Source organism: Ranitomeya variabilis, chromosome 1 (assembly GCF_051348905.1).
Source record: "Ranitomeya variabilis isolate aRanVar5 chromosome 1, aRanVar5.hap1, whole genome shotgun sequence".
NCBI classification, from domain to species: Eukaryota; Metazoa; Chordata; class Amphibia; order Anura; family Dendrobatidae; genus Ranitomeya; species Ranitomeya variabilis.
The window spans coordinates 531,009,692-531,032,066 of record NC_135232.1 but is presented as its reverse complement, the minus strand read 5'-3'; the positions used below and the strand labels follow the sequence as shown (position 1 = coordinate 531,032,066).

At 46.8% G+C, this 22,375-nt stretch overlaps 1 protein-coding gene across 3 annotated transcripts in view; it reads right to left on the bottom strand.

Annotated features, from left to right (window-relative positions):
- Window positions 1-22,124, bottom strand: part of LOC143766626 (NAD-dependent protein deacylase sirtuin-6-like) — a 304,913-nt gene extending 282,789 nt beyond the window's left edge. For 2 of the 3 annotated variants that reach the window (XM_077254435.1, XM_077254441.1), the window contains exon 1: window positions 21,967-22,124. In XM_077254435.1, coding sequence (XP_077110550.1) covers window positions 21,967-22,050 — 84 coding nt within the window. In that variant the 5' untranslated portion in view covers window positions 22,051-22,124. The remainder of the gene's footprint in view (window positions 1-21,966) is intronic. The other variant, XM_077254454.1, reaches the window with a different exon arrangement.
- Between the last annotated feature and the right edge of the window lie 251 nt (window positions 22,125-22,375).

The following is a 22,375-nucleotide window of genomic DNA, read 5'->3' as shown; positions in this document are numbered from 1 at the left end:
GGTGAGATTATTCAAACCTGCAGCTAAACTCTGAATATCCATTTTAAACAGGTGAACACAGAGCCATTCCAGGATTAGAAGGAGAGAGAGAGAGAGAAAGGCTGCAATATAGGCAGACTTGCAAGAGATTCAATTACAAGCACACTCAGAACTGAAGGGAAGGAAAAAAAAAAAAAAAAAAAAAATCTTCAGCAGACTTCTCTTTTCTCTCCTTTCTCTGTCAATTAATTTAACCCTTTTCGGGCCGGTCAAACTGTTATGGTTCTCAATGGCAAGAGAACATAGCCCAGCAAACATAAGTACTAGCTCTTGGAAGGATGGAAACTAAACTGACCATGAACTAAACCTGCCGCACAACTAACAGTAGCCGGGTAGCGTTGCCTACGTTTTTTATCCCTAGACGCCCAGCGCCGGCCGGAGGACTAACTAATCCTGGCAGAGGAAAATATAGTCCTGGCTCACCTCTAGAGAAATTTCCCCGATAGGCAGACAGAGGCCCCCACATATATTGGCGGTGATTTTAGATGAAATGACAAACGTAGTATGAAAATAGGTTTAGCAAAATTGAGGTCCGCTTACTAGATAGCAGGAAGACAGAAAGGGCACTTTCATGGTCAGCTGAAAACCCTATCAAAATACCATCCTGAAATTACTTTAAGACTCTAGTATTAACTCATAACATCAGAGTGGCAATTTCAGATCACAAGAGCTTTCCAGACACAGAAACGAAACTACAGCTGTGAACTGGAACAAAATGCAAAAACAAACGAGGACTAAAGTCCAACTTATCTGGGAGTTGTCTAGCAGCAGGAACATGCACAGAAATGCTTCTGATTACAATGTTGACCGGCATGGAAGTGACAGAGGAGCAAGGTTAAATAGCGACTCCCACATCCTGATGGAAGCAGGTGAACAGAGGGGATGATGCACACCAGTTCAATTCCACCAGTGGCCACCGGGGGAGCCCAAAATCCAATTTCACAACACTTACGCCTAGGCAAGCAAGGTGGTCTCTGTTCTTCGCCAGGTTCAATTTCTACATTACGTACAGACCAGGAAGTAAGAATGTCAAGGCTGAAGCGTTATCCCGTTGTTTCCCGGGGGGTGGGGATAATTGTGAACCAGGTCCTATACTGCAGAAGGGTGTAGTAGTCGCCGCAATTAATTCTGATCTTGAGAAAGGTGGAAGAGGCACAGGGGGACGCCCCAACAGCCTGTCCGTTATGTAAACTTTTTGTTCCAGCTAATCTCCGTCTCAGGGTCATAAATGAGCATCATGACTCGGTTTTGGCCAGACACCCTGGAAGTAAGGTTACCGCGGACCTACTCTCTCGGCGTTTTTGGTGGTCTGGGGTAAGACATGATGTACAGTAATATGTCGCTGCCTGCAGTGTGTGTGCACGTTCCAAGTCCTCTCGTTCTCGCCCGTCTGGGTCTCTCCAATCTTTGGAGATTCCCAATAGACTTTGGACTCATTTGTCAATAGATTTCATCACCGACTTACCGGTTTTAGAGGGTAATACAGTTAATTTAGTCGTAGTAGACAGATTTAGCAAGATGTCTCATTTCATTGCGCTCCCCGCGTTACCAAATGCTAAGACTCTGGCACAGGTCTTTATCAAGGAGGTTGTAAGACTGCATGGTATTCCTTCAGATATTGTCTCAGACCGGGGGGGTGCAGTTTATTTCCAAGTTTTGGAGGTCTTTCAGCAGCCAGCTGGGGACTCATTTGTCATTTTCTTCAGCTTTTCATCCTCAATCCAATGGTCAGACTGAACGCGTGAATCAAAATCTTGAAACTTATCTCAGGTGTTTCATCTCAGAGAATCAGGAGGACTGGGTTAAGTACTTACCGTTAGCAGAATTTGCAATAAACAATCGTACTCATGAGTCTACTGGTAAGTCCCCGTTTTTCGGGGCATATGGTTTTCATCCTCAATTTAGTTCATTTAATAGGAGAGATTCCTCAGGTGTTCCTGAAGAGGAGAGGTTTTCTTCATCCATCACGTCCGTATGGCAAGGGGTTCTTGATAAATTAAAGAGGATGGGTTCCAGGTATAAGAATGCAGCTGATCAGAGACGTGTGGCAGGTCCGGACCTGTGTGTGGGTGATTGGGTTTGGTTGTCATCAAAAAATATTAAGCTGAGAGTTCCCTCGTGGAAATTGGGCCCTAGGTTAATTGGCCCTTATAGGGATTGTGGCCGTCGTGAATTCTGTTGCTTTTCGGCTGGCTTTGCCTCAGTCATTTAAGATCCATAATGTTTTTCATCGCTCCTTACTCGAGAAGGTTGTGGCGTCATCCAATCCGTCCCCTTCACCTCCATCTACGGTCCTTGTTGATGGAAATCTCGAGTTCCAGATTTCCAGGGTCATAGATTCTCGTTTAGTTGGTTGGTCCCTACAATATCTGGTACACTGGAGAGGGTACTGTCCTGAGGACGTGGGTACCTGCTGCCGATGTCCATGCGGTTAGGTTGGTTCGGGCATTTCATACAGCTCATCCTGAGAAACCTGGTCCTGAGGTTCCGGAGGTCCCTCATAGAAGGGGGGATACTGTCACGGGGCTACCGCGACTGAGAGGTGTCAGAGAACCACAGCGCTCTGGGCCTCGTTCACACACAGTGAACAGAAGCTCTTCTCCTGAATTCTGACCTGGCTGCTTTGTGCCAGCAGTGCAGGAGTTAACCTTGTTGCTGAGAGCTTGGTCTCTCAGCTGAAGTGGATTTTGTAATCTCATCCTCTATATAGACCCAGCCTTGACTACAACTGTTGTCAGTGATCAGTTCAGCTGCCTGGCTTGGAGTGTGAAGGAGCGTGGTATTAGGAGCTTGGAGGTTTATCTATTGAGATTATTGTCTGCTTATTTGGTTGCATGTTAAACCCGTTTCCTCTCCTTAGTTGTTGTTGTCCTTTTTCCTACTCAGTGTTCCCTCTGTGGTTGTGTGAGCTTTTGGGGTGTTTGCTATTTAAGTTACCTTGTCTGTATTCCCTATCCATTAGTCGTTTTGCTATTTTTGTGCAATCCACCTTCCTGGGGGAGAGGGGGCCATTGACAGGGTCTGATCAGGAGACAGTGATACGTTGGCGGCTCAGGCCTCCTAACCATTATAGGTACCACTGAGATAAGGGCAAGTCAGGGCCCCTTTGAAGAGTCAGGGACAGGAGTGGGTCCAAGTACGCCGTCCTGCCCCGTTATCGCCGTTTACGTCGTGACAGCTGGGTTTTTTAGCTGCGGCCGGGGGAGCAGCTGGGGTTCCCTTATCCTAATAAGATAGGGAGTAATAGGCTAGAAGGCGTGCTGGGATCTTTATCTGAGGTGAGGGTGGACTGCGCCAGGCACACTTATCCCTCCGTCCTCGATCATGTCTCTCTCCATAGATGGGATCCAAAGCTGGAGCCAGAAGCACCCCGGCACGATGCTGGACGCTATCATAAGAAGCGACCACGCTGCTATGTGTTCCACCGCTGGAGCGCTCGCTCTACCCCGCTTTCAACACGTCACTGGAAGTGACGTTACCGGAACTGACGATACTGGAAGTGACGCGGCTTCACAGAGACTCCGGAAGCCACCCGCTCGGAAGTTCTGCATACCACGCTGGATGTAGCGTCACAAGGACAGCACCCCCCGCTGACTGCAAAACTTTCTTCCCGCCAGGATCTCCATCCTTGTGGCACCGCGTCCTGAGCCGAGAGCCTCCCACTGGGAGGAATGGCTCTATCCCGGAGCCTCGTCCTGCTCCAGGCCTTTGGGGTAGAGGGACTCCCCTTGGAAGTTGACCCTGAGCCTCTTGACAGGGGGAAGGATATTGGCAAGCCGCACGATCCCCCTGAGCCAGGTAAGCTTGCGTGGCTCTTCTCGTGTGTCTCTCCATGCAGGGACAGGAAAAACACTGGAGAATTGGGGGTGGGACCGGACCTTTAAACTCTTGTGTGTTTCCTGTCCCAGCAAGAAGGAGGAGGACGTTCTCCAGGGTGCTGTCAGGAGGGACATCCTGGAAATGGGAATTTCATAGGAAAAACCCAGATACATTCAAAATGCCGAAATAACATAATAAAAATACTTCTATCTCAGAAACGTATGCGATAGAGCAAAACTAAGCATATTTTTGGAATCAGCAAATCAAACTCCATAAAACAGACATATCTTTGCTGATGAGTTTTTTGTGCTGACCAGTGTATCAGCCTGTTATTCCAGATTTCATTGACAGCTCAGAATCCAATTTGACACCACCGGCCTCAGTGAAATTGACTTTTTCAATTTTTTTTTTTAGTGAGGAAATAAAATATTATGGTTGACCCACAAATTTGTATATTCATGAATTTTTCACCCAAAAACACATCATCATATGACAAATGGAAAACTGAAAATGTCATAACCTCTCCTGCATTTACAGACATTGTGCTGTATATGGGCATAAAAACAAACAAAAAAAAAAGCTCCATCAATACTGGAGTGCTGATATAATTGATATAATGTGTCCGTATGGTCACGACATGAATCAATCAAAACATTTTTGCATTACAGTGATAATGAAAAAGTACAAAAATTGAGCTTGACTTGAGATGGTACACATGCAGCACATAAAAGCACATAAAAGCATGTTCACATTGGCCATAAAATATATAAAAACTACATCAGCAAAAATGAGCAAGAACCCTGCTGTAACTAAGTAAACAAAAAGCTAAAAATTTATTTAAAATAACACAGTTTTTAGTAATACTGTTTTTGATCAAAAATAGCATAAAAGCCATCCCACCACGACAAGGTAAGTCTGATCGGGACAGTCCTACACTGTCTAATATTAAAAACCTTACCATGTGTCAAAGTTGACCTCAGCGTATGAGGTTTTTTGCTCATTTTTTTCTTGTAGTTATATGTTTTATGGCTGCATGTGTACCAACTCAAGTCAAGCTCAATTTTTATGTTTTTTTCTTTGTATTATTGCATTCTGTGCAAGTCAGGGCGTGGCCTCCCTTTTGTGTATATAAGGCTTCCCAAGACTGGTGTTCCACTGGTTGGGCCCAGTCCTTTTGTCTGCCCTTATTCATACACTGAGGTCAACTTTGACACATGTTAAGGTTTTAAATATTAGACAGTGTAGGACTGTCCCGATCAGAGTTACCTTGTCGTGGTGGGATGGCTTTTATGCTATTCTTGATCAAAAACAGTATTACTAAAAACGCTGTTATATGACTGCATTTTTTGCTTTTCATTTACTTAGTTACAGTACACCATTACAGAAACACCTCCATGCGCATCCTGAGGAGCACATACAGTGCCCCCTGGCTGTCACATGGGTCACTGCATCACTATGTCTGTCTGTCAGTCTATCTAATTGTCTAAGGGGTAATTCCATCTGTTTGTCTGTGTCAAACCTTAAGCTGGCTGCCTGCCGGCCGCGACCAATCAGCGACAGGCTTAGTCCGGCCGCGAATTGGCCCTTCCCTAATCTGCTCCAGTCAGTGCCCCCTCCCTACTCCCCTCCAGTCAGCGCCAGTGTGTCGTCCCATCCCGGACCAACATTTTACTATTGATGCTGGCTATATATCAAGATATAATGTTAAAAATAATTTAAAAAATAACAAATCATGCTATTCTCACCTTCCGTCGCCTCCACAGCTTTCCCGCTCCTCGCGATGCGGCAGCCAGCTTCCGTTCCCGGAGACGCATTGCGAAATTACCCAGATGACATAGTCTTGCTAACCGCTAAGTCATCTGGGTAATTTCGCAATGCATCACTGGGAACAGAAGCAGGCGGCAGCATCGCGCGCATCGGCACAGCTTCGCTGGACGCCGGAGGGTAAGTATATAACTATTTTTTATTTTAATTACTTTTTTAACAGGGATATTGTGCCCACACTGCTATATACTGCGTGGGCTGTGTTATATACTGCGTGGGCTGTGTTATATACTGCGTGGGCTGTGTTATATACTGCGTGGGCTGTGTTATATACTGCGTGGGCTGTGTTATATACTGCGTGGGCTGTGTTATATACTGCGTGGGCTGTGTTATATACTGCGTGGGCTGTGTTATATACTGCGTGGGCTGTGTTATATACTGCGTGGGCTGTGTTATATACTGCGTGGGCTGTGTTATATACTGCGTGGGCTGTGTTATATACTGCGTGGGCTGTGTTATATACTGCGTGGGCTGTGTTATATACTGCGTGGGCTGTGTTATATACTGCGTGGGCTGTGCTATATACTGCGTGGGCTGTGCTATACACGGTGTTCCAAATTATTATGCAAATTGGATTTAAGTGTCATTAAGGTTTAATTTTTTGTTTTACAAATAAAACTCGTGGATGGTATTGTGTCTCAGGGCTCAATGGATCACTGAAATCAATCTTAAACACATGTGAAAATTTGTTTTCCAGGTGATTCTAATTAAAGGAAAACTACTTAAAAATGATGTTCCACATTATTAAGCAGGCCACAGGTTTCAAGCAATATGGGCAATTAAAAGGATCTCTCTGCTGCTGAAAAGCCTTAAATAGTGCAATGCCTTGGACAAGGTATGAAAACATTATATATTTCATGAAAACTTGAGAGTGATCATCATACTGTGAAGAAATTTGTGACTGAAACAGAGCACAGAGTTCATGCAGATAAAGGCATAATGAGGAAGGTTTCTGCCAGACAAATTCATTGGATTAAGAGAGCAGCTGCCAAAATACCATTACAAAGCAGCAAACAGTTATAGGAAGCTGCTGGTGCCTCTGGAGTCCCTCGAACCTCAAGGTGTAGGATCCTTCAAAGGCTTGCTGTAGTGCATAAACCTACTATTCACCCACCCCTAAACAGTATTCATAAGCAGAAACGGTTGCAGTGGGTCCAGACATACATGAAAACTAATTTTTAAACAGTCTTGTTTACTGATGAGTGTCGAGCAATCCTGGATGGTCCAGATAGATGGAGTAGTGAATGGTTGGTGGATGGCCACCATGTTCCAACAAGGCTGTGACATCAGCAAGGAGGTGGAGGAGTCGTGTTTTGGGCCAGAATCATGGGGAAACAGCTGGTAGGGCCCTTTAAGGTTCCTGAAGGTGTGAAAATGACCTCTGCAAAGTATATAGAGTTTCTGACTGACAACTTTCTTCCATGGTTTAAAAAGCAGAAACGTGCCTTCAGGAACAAAATCATTTTCATGCATGACAATGCACCATCTCATGCTGCAAAGAATACCTCTGAGTCATTGGCTGCTATGGGCATAAAAGGAGATAAACTCATGGTGTGGCCATCATCTTCACCTGACCTCAGCCCTATAGAGAATAGCAAAAGATCTAGGAGGGTGGGAGGCAGTTCACATCAAAACAGCAGCTCTGGGAGGCTATTCTGACTTCATGCAAAGAAATACATGCAGAAACTCTCCAAAAACTTTAGTTCAATGGATGCAAGAATTGTGAAGGTGATATCAAAGAAGGGTTCCTATGTTAACATGTAACTTGGCCTGTTAGGATGTTTTGGAGTTAAATAGCTTTTTTGTTCAGTGAATGTGACCTCCTAATGCTGCAAATGAGCATTTTCAGTTCTTTAAAACATATCAAATGTTTAGAAAGTCTACTGTGCCTAATAATTTGGAACAGTGCATTTTGAGTTTTTATTCATTTTGGAGATTATACTGGTATCATTGGGAAGTTTCTTCAATAAAATTTGATGTATACTCTAACGGGTGATGACTTTCATTAGACTGACTCATTTGCACCGACCATTTAGGAAAATCCGAGAAAATTATAATTTGCATAATAATTTGGAACACAGCGTATATTAAGTGGGCTGTGCTATATACTACGTGGCTGTGCTAAGCGCGACGTACATACATACTGTACAGACAAAAGTTTGGACACTCATTGAAAGATTTTTCTGTATTTTCATGACTATGAAAATTGTACATTCACACTGAAGGCATCAAAACTATGAATTAACACATGTGGAATTATATACTTAAAGGGCCACTGTCACCCCCTCCAGCCGTTATAAACTAAAAGAGCCACCTTGTGCAGCAGTAATGCTGCAGTCTAACAAGGTGGCTCTTTTAGTTTTTGATTCATTTATTACCTCAATAAAGCGTTTTAAAAATTGGCCACACATACCAGATATTGTACCAGGAGGCGGTCCGAAGCGTCCTGTATGAATCCCCCAACTGCCGTCACTCTTCTCTTCAGGGCCGATGGTACCTGCCCCCTTCGCGTTGTTGCTTCCTAAATCCGGCGCCTGCGCTGTGCGTGCCTGCCTGGTGCCTGCGCAGTGTTCTTTGTCAGTCACATCTCAGATGCCGGGTGCCTGACTGCGCCCTGTTACTGAATCCCCGCCCCGCACTGTGTTATTCATTATGCACAGTGCGGGGCTGGGGTTCCTGGGAAGGCGGGGGAGCGTCAGAGATGGGAGAGCGTCCGAGATGGGGGAGCGCCTGAACAGCGCAGTGCGCATGCCCAGGAATGCCAGCCCCGCACTGTGCATAATGAATAACACAGTGCGGGGCGGGGATTCAGTAACAGGGCGGCCGCACTGCCCGCACAGGCGCAGTCAGGCACCCGGCATCTGAGATGTGACTGACAAAGAACACTGCGCAGGCCCCAGGCAGGCACGCACAGCGCAGGCGCCGGATTTAAGAAGCAACAACGCGAAGGGGGCGGGTACCATCGGCCCTGAAGAGATGAGTGACGGCAGTTGGGGGATTCATACAGGACGCTTCGGACCGCCTCCTGGTACAATATCTGGTATGTGTGGCCAATTTTTAAAACGCTTTATTGAGGTAATAAATGAATCAAAAACTAAAAGAGCCACCTTGTTAGACTGCAGCATTACTGCTGCACAAGGTGGCTCTTTTAGTTTATAACGGCTGGAGGGGGGTGACAGTGGCCCTTTAACAAAAAAGTGTGGAACAACTGAAATTATGTCTTACTAGATGGTGGCCTGATTCTAACGCATCGGGTATTCTAGAATATGCATGTCCACGTAGTATATTGCACAGCCCACGTAGTATATTGCCCAGCCACGTAGTATACAGCACAGCCACGTAGTATACAGCACAGTGACGTAGTATACAGCACAGAGCCACGTAGTATATTGCCCAGTTACGTAGTATATTGCCCAGTGACGTAGTATACAGCACAGAGCCACGTAGTATATTGCCCAGCCACGTAGTATACAGCACAGAGCCACGTATATTGCCCAGCCACGTAGTATATTGCCCAGCCACGTAGTATATTGCCCAGCCACGTAGTATATTGCCCAGCCACGTATTATATTGCCCAGCCACGTATGTCAAAGGTTAAAAAATAAAAAATAAACATATACTCACCTTCCGAGGGCCCCTTGTAGTCCTGTCACCTGTGTGCGGTGCACGCGGCAGCTTCCGGTCACAGGGTTGGTATGAGCGCAGGACCTGTGAGGACGTTGCGGTGACATGACCGTGACGTCATGGCAGGTCCTTCTTGCGCAGGCCCTGTGATGACGTCATGGTCACATGACATCATGGCAGGTCCTTCTCGCATACCATCCTTGCCACCGGAACCTGCCGCTTGCATGGAGCGGTCACCGGAGCGTCGCGAGGAGCGGGAGAGGTGGCGGAAGGTGAGTATATAATGATTTTTAATTTTTTAAATTTTTTTTAACATTAGATCTTTTTACTATTGACGCTGCATAGGCAACATCAATAGTAAAAACTTGGTGACACCGGGTTAATAGCGGCGGTAACGGAGTGAGTTACCTGTGGCATAACACGGTCCGTTACCGCTGGCATTAACCCTGTGTGAGCGGTGACTGCGGGGAGTATGGAGCGGGCGCCGGGCACTGACTGCAGGGGAGTAGGGAGGGACTAATCGGACTGTGGCCGTCGCTGATTGGTCGCGGCAGCCATGACAGGCAGCTGGCGAGACCAATCAGCGACTTGGATTCCATGACAGACAGAGGCCGCGACCAATGAATATCCGTGATAGAAAGACAGAAAGAAAGACAGAAGGACAGACAGACGGAAGTGACCCTTAGACAATTATATATATAGATATTCTAGGCTCTTCAAAGTAGCCACCTTTTGCTTTGATGACTGCTTTGCACACTCTTGGCATTCTCTTGATGAGCTTCAAGAGGTAATCACCGAGAATGGTTTTCACTTCACAGGTGTGCCCTGTCAGGTTTAATAAGTGGGATTTCTTGCCTTATAAATGGGGTTGGGACCGTCAGTTGTGTTGTGCAGAAGTCTGGTGGATACACAGCTGATAGTCCTACTGAATAGACTGTTAGAATTTGTATTATGGCAAGAAAAATAGGCATTAGACCTACCGGTAATTAGGTTTCCAGGAGTCCATCCTGACAGCACCCTGGAGGACGTCCTCCTCCTCCTTGCCGGGACAGGAAACACACGAGAGTTTAAAGGTCCGGTCCCGCCCCAATACCTCAGTGTTGTAACAAGAACCATCTCATGGAAAATGCAAATAAAACTTTAATGAAAGGATCATGTTACATCATATTACATATGACAAGACATGGGGGGGAACTACCAGTGCTGTCAGGATGGACTCCTGGAAACATAATTACCGGTAGGTCTAATGCCTTTTTTCCAGGACGTCCCTCCTGACAGCACCCTGGAGAGTACCAAAGCACCTCCTTAGGGTGGGATTACCGCTTGGAGGACCTTCCTCCCAAAAGCGGTCTGCTGACCGGACATAACATCAAGTCTGCAATGTTTACAGAAGGTGTCAGCGCTGGCCCATGTTGCAGCCCTACAAATCTGTTCTAATGATGCTCTTGCACGCTCAGCCCAGGAAGCAGAAACCCCGCGAGTAGAGTGGGCACGTAAACCTACTGGAGAGGAAATCCCCTCAGACTGGTAAACATCTGAGATTACTGTGGTGATCCAACGTGCAATTGAGGCCTTAGAGGCTTTTTTCCCTTGTTATTTCCCCCAAAAAGAATAAAGAGGGTTGGGTCTATACGCCAAGTACTTGTGGCCTCCAGATAATCTATAACGGCCTGTCTGACATCCAGCGAGTGGAAGGCTTTCTCCTTCATGTTGGAAGGGTTGTTACAGAAGGAAGGAAGCACTATCTCCTGATTTCTATTTTTAGCAGAGCCTACATTTGGTAAGAATGCGGGGTCTAGTTTCAGGATTAAGCTATCATCCCTGATCTGGAGATACGGGTCTCTGGTACATAGGGCTTGGATTCCCCCAACCCTCTTGGCCGTGGTGATCGCCAGTAGAAATGCAGTTTTTCGGGTGCGAATTGATATAGGCATATCATCACCCAGAGCGTAAGTACCCTTGCACATGGACCTGAGGACTAAGTTAAGGTCCCAAGATGGAGACAACTGCCTAATGGTGGGACGCATTCTCTGGGTAGCCCGAATGAACCTTACTACCCATGGGTGAGATGCTAAAGGATAGTCTAAGAAAGAGTTTAATGCTGAAACCTGTACCTTTAAGGTGCTGGGTTCTAAGACCCTTGTTGAACCCTTCTTGAAGGAAGTTTAAGATACCAGGCATGTCCGGAGAGCCTGTCACAACGTCGGACCTGCCACCCTCCAGACAGAATCGTTTCCAGATTTTTAGGTAAATTTCTGATGTTACAGGTTTTCTACTAGCCTGGATAGTGGCTATGACCTGATCTGATAAGCCTTTAGCCTTCAAGATGTCCCTTTCAGGATCCAAGCTGAAATTCCTGGGTTCGGATGGTAAACCGGACCCTGGTGAATGACATCCCCCCGCAGAGGCAACTCGATTGGGCTGTCGATAGCTAAGACCCCTAGTAGAGGGAACCAGCTTCTTCTTGGCCAGTACAGAACGAACAGAATGACCTTTGCATGGTCCTCTTTGATCTTCCACAGAACAGCTGGAATCAATGCCAGGGGTGGAAATGTATCTGAGAGAAGTTCCACCCACCTTTGGCTCAAGGCATCTATCCCGTCTGGAAGATCCAAGGGGTTCAGAGAAGAATTTTGAGACCTTAGAGTTTCTTCTGTTTGCAAATCTACTATATAATTGTCTAAGGGTCACTTCCGTCTGTCCTTCTGTCTGTCTGTCACGGATATCCATTGGTCGCGGCCTCTGGCTGTCATGGAATCCAAGTCGCTGATTTGCCACGACCAATCAGCGACGGCCACAGTCCGGTGGAAAAATGGCCGCTCCTTCCTCCCCGCAGTCAGTGCCCGCTCCGTACTCCCCTCCAGTCTGCCCTCACACAGGGTTAATGGCAGCAGTAACGGACCGCGTTATGCCGCGGTGTAATGCACTCCGTTACCGCTGCTATTAACCCTGTGTGACCCACTTTTTACTATTCATGCTGCCTATGCAGCATGAATAGTAAAACGATCTAATGTTAAAAATAATTATAAAAAAAAAAAATCGTTATATACTCACCGTCCGTCGGCCCCTGGATCGACAACAGGTCTTTCCCGCTCGCGACGATCTGGTAACCGGTCCATGCTGCGATCTCGCGAGATGATGACGTAGCGGTCTCGCGAGACTGCTACGTCATCATCTCGCGAGACCGCAATGCACTCTTGGGACCGGAGCACACGAGCAGCGTCGGTAACCGCTTCGCTTGGATCTGGGGGCTCCGGAAGGTGAGTATATCACTATTTTTTATTTTATTTCTTTTTTTAACAGGGATATGATGCCCACATTGCTATATACTACGTGGGCTGGACAATATACTACGTGGGCTGGACAATATACTACGTGGGCTGGACAATATACTACGTGGGCTGGACAATATACTACGTGGGCTGGACAATATACTACGTGGGCTGGACAATATACTACGTGGGCTGGACAATATACTACGTGGGCTGGACAATATACTACGTGGGCTGGACAATATACTACGTGGCTGGGCAACATACGACGTGACCGTACTGCGTGGGCTGCGCAACGTACTGCGTGGGCTGCGCAACGTACTGCGTGGGCTGCGCAACGTACTGCGTGGGCTGCGCAACGTACTGCGTGGGCTGCGCAACGTACTGCGTGGGCTGCGCAACGTACTGCGTGGGCTGCGCAACGTACTGCGTGGGCTGCGCAACGTACTGCGTGGGCTGCGCAACGTACTGCGTGGGCTGCGCAACGTACTGCGTGGGCTGCGCAACGTACTGCGTGGGCTGCGCAACGTACTGCGTGGGCTGCGCAACGTACTGCGTGGGCTGCGCAACGTACTGCGTGGGCTGCGCAACGTACTGCGTGGGCTGCGCAACGTACTGCGTGGGCTGCGCAACGTACTGCGTGGGCTGCGCTATACACTACGCACACATATTCTAGAATACCCAATGCGTTAGAATCGGGCCACCATCTAGTAAGTTTATATTGGGGGTTCCCCACTGATGACATAACTTCTGGAAGATATTCTGGTTCAGCTCCCACACCCGCCGTCTGCTCAGGTAATCTGCTATCGCGTTCTGAGAACCTTCCGGGTGGATTGCCGTTATGGATAGAACCGTACCTTCTGCCCAGCTGAAAATTGTTTCTGCTAGGTCCTGCAGTGGTCGATGTCTCGGGCCTCCCTGATGTTTCAGTTAAGAGACCGTTGTCACATTGTCAGAAAATATTCTGACATAACAATTTGAGAGCGTGAGCCGATTTCGTCTTAAGGCCTCCCACACGGCATATAGTTCTTTGAAGTTGGAGGATCTGTCTCTGATATTTGCTGACCACCTGCCTTGGAGGATTCTGCCCTGTAGATGAGCTCCCCAGCCCCATGTGCTGGCGTCCGTAGTGACCACTACGTAGGGGGGAGGTGGACCATAATACACCCACCTTTATGTTCTCTGTCTGTGTCCACCAGTGGAGAGACCTCTGTACTGGTCCTGATAGCCTCAAGGGAGCGTCTAGTGAAGATTGGCAGCGATCCCAAAGAGACAGAATCTGTCTCTGCAGGGGTTTTGAGTTTGACTGTGCCCATCTGACACATGGTATACAAGCCGTCATTAGGCCTAGTACCTTCATAGCTATCCTTATGGAAATTCGATGTTCCAGTAAGTACCTGACTCTGGCTCGAATTGTCTTCTGCTTGTCTTCTGGTAAGTGGGATATTCTGCGTCTGGAGTCTAGACACACTCCCAGGAAGATTTTTCTGTGTTCTGTTAACAGGTCGGACTTCTGCCAGTTTATGACCCAGCCTAGATGTTCTATTACTGATATTGTCCGGATTCTGTGATCCGTCAGGGCTTCTACTGATTTTGCCACGAGGAGAAAGTCATCCAGGTATGGAATTATTATGATACCCTGTCTTCTCAGGAAGGCCACCACCTCTGACACCAGCTTTGTGAAGATACGGGGCGACGAAGCCAGTCCGAAGGGTAGGCCCTGAAACTGGTAGTGGCAGGTCCAGGTTGGCAGCGCTACCGCAAACCTTACCACATTCTGTGATGAAGGATGCACTGGGACCTGATAGTAAGCACTCTTCAGGTCGAGAGTGCACATTACAGTGTCCTGATCTATGAGATGAACTGCTGACCGGATAGATTCCATTCAGAACCTTTTGTATCTCACCCAGGCATTCAAAGGTTTTAGATTTATAATAGTGCGGGTTTCGCCAGACGGCTTTGTGATGGCGAATAGGGATGAATAGTGCCCCCTTCCTATTTCTGACGGAGGAACCAGAATTATTACTGCCGCACTGAGCATGTCCTGTAAATCTATCAGTATGGCAGAATCTGCCGCGAGTATGGTAGGAGGGGTGTACCTTTCTGGAGGAGGGGTGTAAAGCTCTATGCTGTATCCCTCTGACACGGTTCTGCGAACCCACTGATTCTGATTGATTTGGGCCCAATTTCCTGCAAAGTGACATAGCCTTCCCCCAATGCAAGTGGCGTCATTGTGTCTTGGTTCTGGAGGTCGGGCTAAAGAAAAAACCTCTGCTCTTATTACCCGGGCTACGGGAGCCCCTATAGGACCCTCTGCTGGATCTACTCTGCCCTCTGAAATCATACTACTTTCTGGAGAATAATCCTCTCCAAAAGGGCTGGGACCTTTTAGGTTTTTCCTCAGGTAACCCCTTCTTTTTGTCAGAAGCTGACTCAAGGATACTATCTAACGCTGGTCCAAATACCCTCTGCCCTGAAAATGGGACGGAGCAGAGCTTGGTCTTAGAGGCATTATCTCCTGACCAGGACCTTAACCATACAGCCCTCCTAGCAGCATTAGATAGGGAATTGTTTCTGGCTGAAAATCTAACCGACTCAGCCGTCATATCAGATAAGAATGCTATGGCCGACTTCATAATAGGAAAGGAACTCAGAATATTGGATCTAGGGGTCTTATTGGACAAACGCTCTTCCAACTGACCCATCCATAGGTACATAGATCTAGCCACCGAAGTGGCAGCTAAGTTTGTCCTAATTAGGGCCGTGGAAGCTTCCCAGGCCCTCTTTAGGAGAATGTCGGATTTTCTGTCCATAGGGTCACGCAAGTTAGAAGAGTCCTCAAAAGGTATAGCAGTCTTTTTGGTGACCTTTGCCACAGGAACATCAATTTTAGGGTTTTACTCCCATAACTTGACTTCCTCAGAGTCAAATGGTAAGCGGCCCTTAGTCGCGAGATAGCACCAGCCGGCACTCAGCATCCTTCCACTCCTCTAGAACCATAGCCTTAATATATTCATTTATAGGGAAAACTGTCTGATTTTGCGACATAAGTCCCCCGAACATCAAGTCCTGTCTGGACTGTGGCTTGGAGGTCTCCTCAATCTGCATGGTACTCCTCACCGCCTGGACAAGTTCATCTCTCTCTTCAGACAGAAAAAGGTACTTTCTGGCTCGATCCTGGTTTTCTGCTGGGAGCTCCCCCTCTTCTTCTGAAAGAGTCCCTTTGATCGGAACCTTCATCAGAAGTATACTCCGGCTCCCTTTGGTCTCTCTCCCGTCTGGCTCGCTTGCGGCCTGAGATGGGGCTGGATGGAAGTGGCTGTGAGAGGCTGGACATAGAGGCCTGAACCTCCTCCCAAATTAAGGATCTCATCTCTGAAAGCAGCGATGACTGTTCATCTTTCAAGATCCTTGAAGTACAAGGTGCACAGAGTCTTGCCATGGGAGTCTGGAAGTTTTATGTGGCATACAGGACATCTATTGGACTTCACCGAGACCTTGCCGGGTTTTTTAGCTGTGGCACCTTATCCTAAACGACATAAGATAGGGAGTAATAGGCTAGAAGGCGTGCTGGGATATTTATCTGAGGTGAGGGTGGACTGCGTTAGGCAGACTTACCCCCCCATCCTCGATCATGTCTCCTTCGATAGATGCGATCTGAAGCTGGAGCCAGAAGCACCCCGGAACAACTCTGAACGCTATCGTAAGTAGCGACCACGCTGCTATGTGTTCCATCGCTGGAGCGCCTTCAACTCGTCACCGGAAGTGACGTTACCGGCCCTGACGATACCGGAAGTGATGCAGCTCCACCGAGACTCCAGAAGCCACCCGCTTGGAGACTCTGCGTGCCATGCTGGATGTAGCGTCACCAGGATAGCGCTGAAAAAAACGCTCTTCACGCCAGGATCCCATCCTTGTGGCACCGCGTCCTGAGCCGAGAGCCTCCCACTGTGAGGAACGGCTCTATCCCGGAGCCTCGTCCTGCTCCAGGCTTTTGGGGTAGAGGGACTCCCCCTTGGGAAGTTTCGACCCTGAGCCTCTTGACAGGGGGAAGGATATTGGCGGGCCGCACGATCCCCCTGAGCTCGGTAAGCTTGCATAGCTCTTCTCGTGTGTCCCTCCATGCAGGGACAGGAAAAACACTGGAGAATTGGGGGTGGGACCGGACCTTTAAACTCTTGTGTTTTTCCTGTCCCGGCAAGGAGGAGGAGGACGTCCTCCAGGGTGCTGTCAGGAGGGACGTCCTGGAAAAAGCAGCTAAGAAAAACGAGTGGCCATCATTACTTTAAGAAATGAAGGTCAGTCAGTCCGTCCGAAAAATTGGGAAAATTTTTAAAATGTCCCCAAGTGCAGTGGCAAAAACCATCAAGCGCTACAAAGAAACTGGCTCACATGAGGACCACCTCAGGAAAGGAAGACCAAGAGTCACCTCTGCTTCTGAGGATAATTTTATCCGAGTCACAAGCCTCAGAAATCACAGGTTTACAGCAGCTCAGATTAGAAACCAGGTCAATGCCACACAGAGTTCTAGCAGCAGACATCTCTACAACAACTGTTAAGAGGAGAGTTTGTGCAGCAGGCCTTCATGGTAAAATAGCTGCTAGGAAACCACTGCTAAGGAAAGGCAACAAGCAGAAGAGACTTGTTTGGGCTAAAGAACACAAGGAATGGACATTAGACCAGTGGAAATCTATGCTTTGGTCTGATGAGTCCAAATTTGAGATCTTTGGTTCCAACCACCGTGTCTTTGTGCGACGCAGAAAAGGTGAATAGATGTATTCTACATGACCGGTGTTAGGGGTCGAGTTCCCACCTCTGCACAGGGGGAATCTCGGGCCATCTCCGCTGCGGTCTCCCATTCTTCTCCTGCCGCAGTGGAGGCTGCTCAGCGGAGACGTCGGTCTCAGCGTCTCACTCAATCTGACTCTGTGAGGAGGATTACTGCTGCTCTTCCAGCTTCTGCTATTGTAGTCAGTGCTGGGCAGCGGCGAGCAGACGCTTTTGGGACTAAGTCTTGCTTTTCTCCTTCTGAGCATGCCCAGGGTAAGATCTCTCATTGGAGATCGAGGGTCACATGCTTGGGATACTGCAGCAAAGCCCATTGGTCCTCCAGGAAGGTCCTGAAGGTGCTCAGGCTTTGCGGCAGCTTCTCATTGGTCCTTCTTGGAAGGTCCTGTTCGGGCTGCAGCTATAAAAGGCTCGCATGGCTGCACGGCCATGCGCTAGTGTCTTTCTAAATTATGTGCTTTGTGCCAGTGTGGTCATGTGTGATTGTGTTCAGGGACTTGGCTGAAATAAGCCCCTAGAATGCTGGCACCTCCAGCGAGGAGTTTTGTGTGCATGCATGACCACTGACTGCTGTCTCTTGTGTAGTTAGCCTGTGCTCCTGTGAAGTTAACAGGGCGCAGAGCTTTGCTTTCACGGCTGCCCTGTGAGTTAACCGAGCTAGCCAATACCGCCATATAGTGCTGCCATTTGTCTAGCAGCAGGTTCTCCTGCACGGTGGACCCCGGGCTGCGAATGCACCAATAACAATAAAAACTATTTTCCTCGGTGCGTTCCGCTAGCCCTAACAACCGGTTCCCACCGTGAAGCATGGAGGAGGAGGTGTGATGGTGTGAGGGTGCTTTTCTGGTGACACTGTTATGGTATGGATGATATGGTATGCGAGAAGGACCTTCCCATGATGTCACGGTCATGTGACCGCGACGTCATCACAGGTCCTGCGCTCACCAATCCTGGGACCGGAAGCTGCCGTGTGCACCGCACACAGGGCCAGGACTACAACGGGCCTTCGGAAGGTGAGAATATATATTTATTTTTTATTTCAAGTCTGTATACTACGTGGCTCTGTGCTGTATACTCCGTCACTGCGCAATATACTACTACGTGGCTGGGCAATATACTACGTGGACATGCATGTTCTAGAATACCCGATGAGTTAGAACCGGGCCACCATCTAATATATATATATATATATATATATATATATATATATATATATATATATATATATATATATATATATATATATATATATATATATATATATATATATATACACAGTAATGGCCAAAAGTATTCACACCCCTGCAATTCTGTCAGTTAATTCTCAGTTTCTTCCTGAAAATGATTGCAAACACAAATTCTTTGGTATTATCTTCATTTAATTTGTCTTAAATGAAAAAAACACAAAAAGAATTGTCCTAAAGCCAAATTAGATATAATTCCACACCAAACATAAAAAAGGGGGTGGACAAAAGTATTGGCAATGTTGGAAAAATCATGTGATGCTTCTCTAATTTGTGTAATTAACAGCACCTGTAACTTACCTGTGGCACCTAACAGGTGTTGGCAATAACTAAATCACACTTGCAGCCAGTTGCCATGGATTAAAGTTGACTCAACCTCTATCCTGTGTCCTTGTGTGTACCACATTGAGCATGGAGAAAAGAAAGAAGACCAAAGAACTGTCTGAAGACTTGAGAAACCAAATTGTGAGGAAGCATGAGCAATCTCAAGGCTACAAGTCCATCTCCAAAGACCTGAATGTTCCTGTGTCTACCGTGCACAGTGTCATCAAGAAGTTTAAAACCCATGGCACTGTGGCTAACCTCCCTAGATGTGGACGGAAAAGAAAAATTGACAAGAGATTTCAACGCAAGATTGTGCGGATGTTGTGTAAAGAACCTCGACTAACATCCAAACAAGTTCAAGCTGCCCTACAGTCCGAAGGTACAACAGTGTCAACCCGTACTATCCGTCAGCGTCTGAATGAAAAGAGACTGTATGGTAGGAGACCCAGGAAGACCCCACTTCTTACCCCGAGACATAAAAAAGCCAGGCTGGAGTTTGCCACAACTTACCTGAAAAAGCCTAAAATATTTTGGAAGAATGTTTTCTGGTCAGCTGAGACAAAAGTAGAGCTTTTTGGGCAAAGGCATCAACATTGAGTTTACAGGAGAAAAAAAGAGGCATTCAAAGAAAAGAACACGGTCCCTACAGTCAAACATGGCGGAGGTTCCCTGATGTTTTGGGGTTGCTTTGCTGCCTCTGGCACTGGACTGCTTGACCGTGTGCATGGCATTATGAAGTCTGAAGACTTCCAAAAAATTTTGCAGCATAATGTAGGGCCCAGTGTGAGAAAGTTGTTTCTCCCTCAGAGGTCATGGGTCTTCCAGCAGGACAATGACCCAAAACACACTTAAAAAAACACTAGAAAATGGTTTGAGAGAAAGCACTGGAGACTTCTAAGGTGGCCAGCAATGAGTCCAGACCTGAATCCCATAGAACACCTGTGGAGAGATCTAAAAATGGCAGTTTGGAGAAGGCACCCTTCAAATATCAAAATTCCAGCAGAGCATTGTAAGAAACTCATTGATGGTTAACGAAAGCAGTTGTTCGCAGTTATTTTGGCTAAAGGTTGTGCAACCAAGTATTAGGCTGAGGGTGCCAATACTTTTGTCTGGCCCATTTTTGGAGTTTTGTGTGAAATGATCAATGTTTTACTTCATTCTCTTTTGTGTTTTTTCATTTAAGACAAATTACATGAAGATAATAATACCAAAGAATTTGTGTTTGCAATCATTTTCAGGAAGAAACTGAGTATTATCTGACAGAATTGCAGGGGTGTGAATACTTTTGGCCATGACTGTGTGTGTGAGATATAGATAGATAGATAGATAGATAGATAGATAGATAGATAGATAGATATCTCCTATGTGTAGACATTTATTTTAGCTATTCTAACCTGTCAGTGTGATTTTACTGTACACCGCACTGAATTGCCGGCTTTTCTAGAGAACACCGCTGCCCCCCATGGACTTTCATTGGCGGATTTTTTGCGCAGTAAACTGACAAACACAGCATGCTGCAATTTTCTACGCACGTAAAATACAGCTGCAAAATATACGGCAGATAGGAGCTGCCCCATAGAGAATCATTGGTCCGTGTGCAATGCGTTGTTTCATATGTCCGTAAAACTCTAGTGTGATGCCGGCCTTACTCTGGACTCCGTCTGGTCTCTGTTCAGTGGTGTCCTTTTCAGAAGTGCACAATACTGTGGCTCACGGAACTTTTATGCAATCCTAAAAAGATGGACATCGCCAGATCACAGGTCAGATAGCGTCCAAGTGCCTACATCTGCCTTGTCATAGGGAATTTTCCGCCGGGGGTTCTGTCCTAATCATGTATTTCAAAGATTTACACAGAAACCCTGGAGTAACAGCTCAGCGCAGGATACATGAGCCGACCCTTACTGCAATGTTTGGGAGGCAGAATTAAAAAAAATAAATAAATCAACAGCGTGTGAAAAATTGGATTTATTTTTCATGCAGTTCCTCGTGCGGTAAAAGTAATTAGGCGACTTTATTCTTTGGGTTCGGTGCAATTACAGCGATACCAGATTTATAGCAGGTTTTTATAATTGGCTACTGTCACACATTAAAAGAGGTTTTTTATTGCGAAAACTAGTTTCTGTATCAGCATAATTTGAGAGGTATAATTATTTTCATATTTTGGTCCACAGAGTCATGTGAGGTCTTGTTTTTTGTGGGACGAGTTGATGTTTTTATTGGTACCATTTTCGGGCACATGACATTTTTTGAATGTTTTCTATTGTGATTTTTGGGAGACAGAATGAACAAAAAACAGCAATTCAAGGAATTGCTTTTTGTTTCTTTATACCATTCCATGTGTAGTAAAATTGATAAGGCGGCTTTATTCTTAAGTTCAGTACGATTACAGCGATACCTCATTTATATTTTTTTATGTTTTGGCGCTTTTACACAATAAAAACTATTTTATACATATATATATATATATATATATATATATATATATATATATATATATATAATGGAAGCACGCGGAGCCCCCCTATGTCGCTGTCACTAAAGACCGGCGGCATCAGAGGGGTAAAACGCCCACGATCTATGCTAGCTAGGCATTGCTGCGGGGTGTCAGATGTCACATACAGCTGATACCCGCACACGATTGTTGTGGCACTCAGCGTGACGCAGAGCAATTGTGCCACGGAATTAGTAATGCGGTTTGCGGGAATGCACCTCCCGCAGAGCTGTACTAGTACGGCTCGTGTCGCGACGCACTGGGCCAAGCGCTATGCAATGTTTTTCATATACCACTTAGTTGTATTCTACAGCAGTATGATTCTGGCCTTAGACTCCATATTCGTATACACTCACATACAAGAGGCCGGTTAGAGCGCCACCTGGAGGCCAATTAAAATTCCACTGACAGTTTCCAATACACAATAGCTTTCTACAGAGAACATACAGGCTCCGATCTATCCAGGCATGGGAAGCACACACAGAACATCAGTAGCTACACAGTGCTGCCTCGCAACTGGCATAGGACACACATCGCTCACCTCCGGCACGCCGCAGCGCCCTTTATCAGCGTAGGGAGACAACCCGGCAGCATAGTTCACCGACATCACCGGCAGGAGCCTCATACGACGGTAAAAGCTAGACTGTACGGGCTCCTTCCAGGTGTTACGTCATTTCCGGGGGCGTGTCATACGGGGGGCGTGTCATACGGGGGCGTGTTTTGACTTAGCAAAGACAAGTAGAGAAGCTGCCAGTATGGTTGAGCCTGAACTGTCTAGCTGCCTTCCAGCTGCCTGACTGCAGCCGATACAGTCTAGCCACCTTACTGCTGAAGACACTGCACTGTATGGGCTCTTTCCAGGTATATAGTCTTGAAGCCTGGCCCAGACTGCAGCTTATACACAGTACATGGCACTAGAATATATGTGCTCCTTCAAGGTATAAATTATT